This window comes from Anneissia japonica, unplaced genomic scaffold, assembly GCF_011630105.1.
Source record: "Anneissia japonica isolate Jap-2015-1 unplaced genomic scaffold, ASM1163010v1 scaffold287713_len945575_cov184, whole genome shotgun sequence".
Taxonomy (NCBI): Eukaryota; Metazoa; Echinodermata; class Crinoidea; order Comatulida; family Comatulidae; genus Anneissia; species Anneissia japonica.
In genome coordinates, this window is record NW_022725774.1 from 642,912 (window position 1) to 644,515 (window position 1,604).

Here is a 1,604-nt window from a genome sequence, read left to right on the forward strand (position 1 = left end):
TGTATGTGTGAATATATCTTTTTGATATATCGTTAAACCTATGGTCTTCAACTTTGATCTCTCCTAATTTCTATTTGTTTAAATTTGTGTAGGGTTTCCTCTTTGTCTGGTGCGCTACGAAAGTTGAAATCAAATTTGTCAGTTATATAAACCCAACAAGTGAAGACTACAATGGTGGATGTTGCGATGGTGTGTTTGGGAACTGTGGTAATAAATGCGATAATCGCTTCTACTTCTGCCTTGATACGCCTGGAAGGTATTCTACTTTATTCGAATTTTACTTTTTACTTTTTCAGTAGAAAATAAAATCACCATTTACAAAATAGTAAGACACAGTGCATTTATAAGCCATACACACATTCTTCAATAAACGGTAGCCTTATTATGATGCTCAAAGAATGAGGTTTGGTCTTGAGAAAAAGTCCTGTATTTTGCCAGGAATGAACCTGGACCGGCTGAGGTTGGAAGGCAATTATTATAACCCCCAAGCTACACATATACCGGTATTGACCAATGGAAAATAAACAATATAAATGTTTTGTATCGTACACTTCTAATATACTCAATGGCATATCTACGGGGGACTGGAGGGGCACGCCATTTCATTTTTTTTTTTCATTTTATTTACTTGATAAAAAATACAAAACTAAAAAAAGTACACAAGGCCAGACAATTAAAATGTTTTCAAGAGTTGGACCGGATTGCTAATAGCAAAATTAGCTACTTTCTATGTATCTCTCTAACCCCCATCCAACAAAATAAAATACAAATAGTTATGAGTACATGAAATTTATATAATGTATTACCATAACAATATTTTAACAATTAAAAATTAAGATATTTCGTTATAAAATGCATAAAAATTAGTTGCTGTACAGAGAATTCATAAAAAGTATTACAAATATCTTGCGCAAAATAAGCCCCCCTCCAAAAAAAACCCAAAAAACTCCCCTTCACTTAATCATCAGCCACCACCCTCTCCCCCATTAAACCATTAAACCTTCGCCAGCACCATCCCCATTGTCAACTTCTGGATACGCCTGAATGTACTACTGTGATATTGTATACAAAGAAATATTTTACAAAAACAGGCAGACAGCGTAGTGACATTGTATTCTAGTAGCCTAAAGACTACCATGATAAATCAGGACGACTTTTAGACATGTATAGATCTGAAATTATTGGTAAGCTCTATGGTACATCACAAAACTAAGTGGCGTAACGAAGGGACCTGAGCGGCACCTGGATAAGGACCTGAGCAGCCCTGGGGCTGGAACTGAGTAGAGCCCAGTGGGGTGTGGGAAAAACCCCGTCCGTTTTGGCATTTTTGACGTTTTAAGGGTATATCTTTGATGTGTTTTTCAAACGTTCTGTTCGTGACCTGAATATTAATGTAAAGATATTTTCTTAATATATTTTTATTTACACAGTTCGTCAGATTTTGACCAATGTCCCTTAGGTAGCATTAATATGGGTGAGGTTTACGCGAACAATGACGATTTTACATTTCCTGTGGGCGCCGGGGCAGCCGGAGGAATAGACAATCCATATATTTTCACTATGACGACGTTTACGGTGAGTATATTGTTAATCCAAATACAGAT

The 1,604-nt window shown here is 36.2% G+C and overlaps 1 protein-coding gene across 1 annotated transcript in view; it reads left to right on the forward strand.

Moving 5' to 3' along the window:
- Positions 1-1,604, forward strand: part of LOC117112891 (delta-like protein C) — a 12,364-nt gene that overhangs the window by 7,739 nt on the left and 3,021 nt on the right. Inside the window, exons 2-3 of the mRNA XM_033256104.1 lie at positions 93-256; positions 1,431-1,575. Of these exons, the coding sequence (XP_033111995.1) occupies positions 93-256; positions 1,431-1,575 (309 nt within the window). The remainder of the gene's footprint in view (positions 1-92; positions 257-1,430; positions 1,576-1,604) is intronic.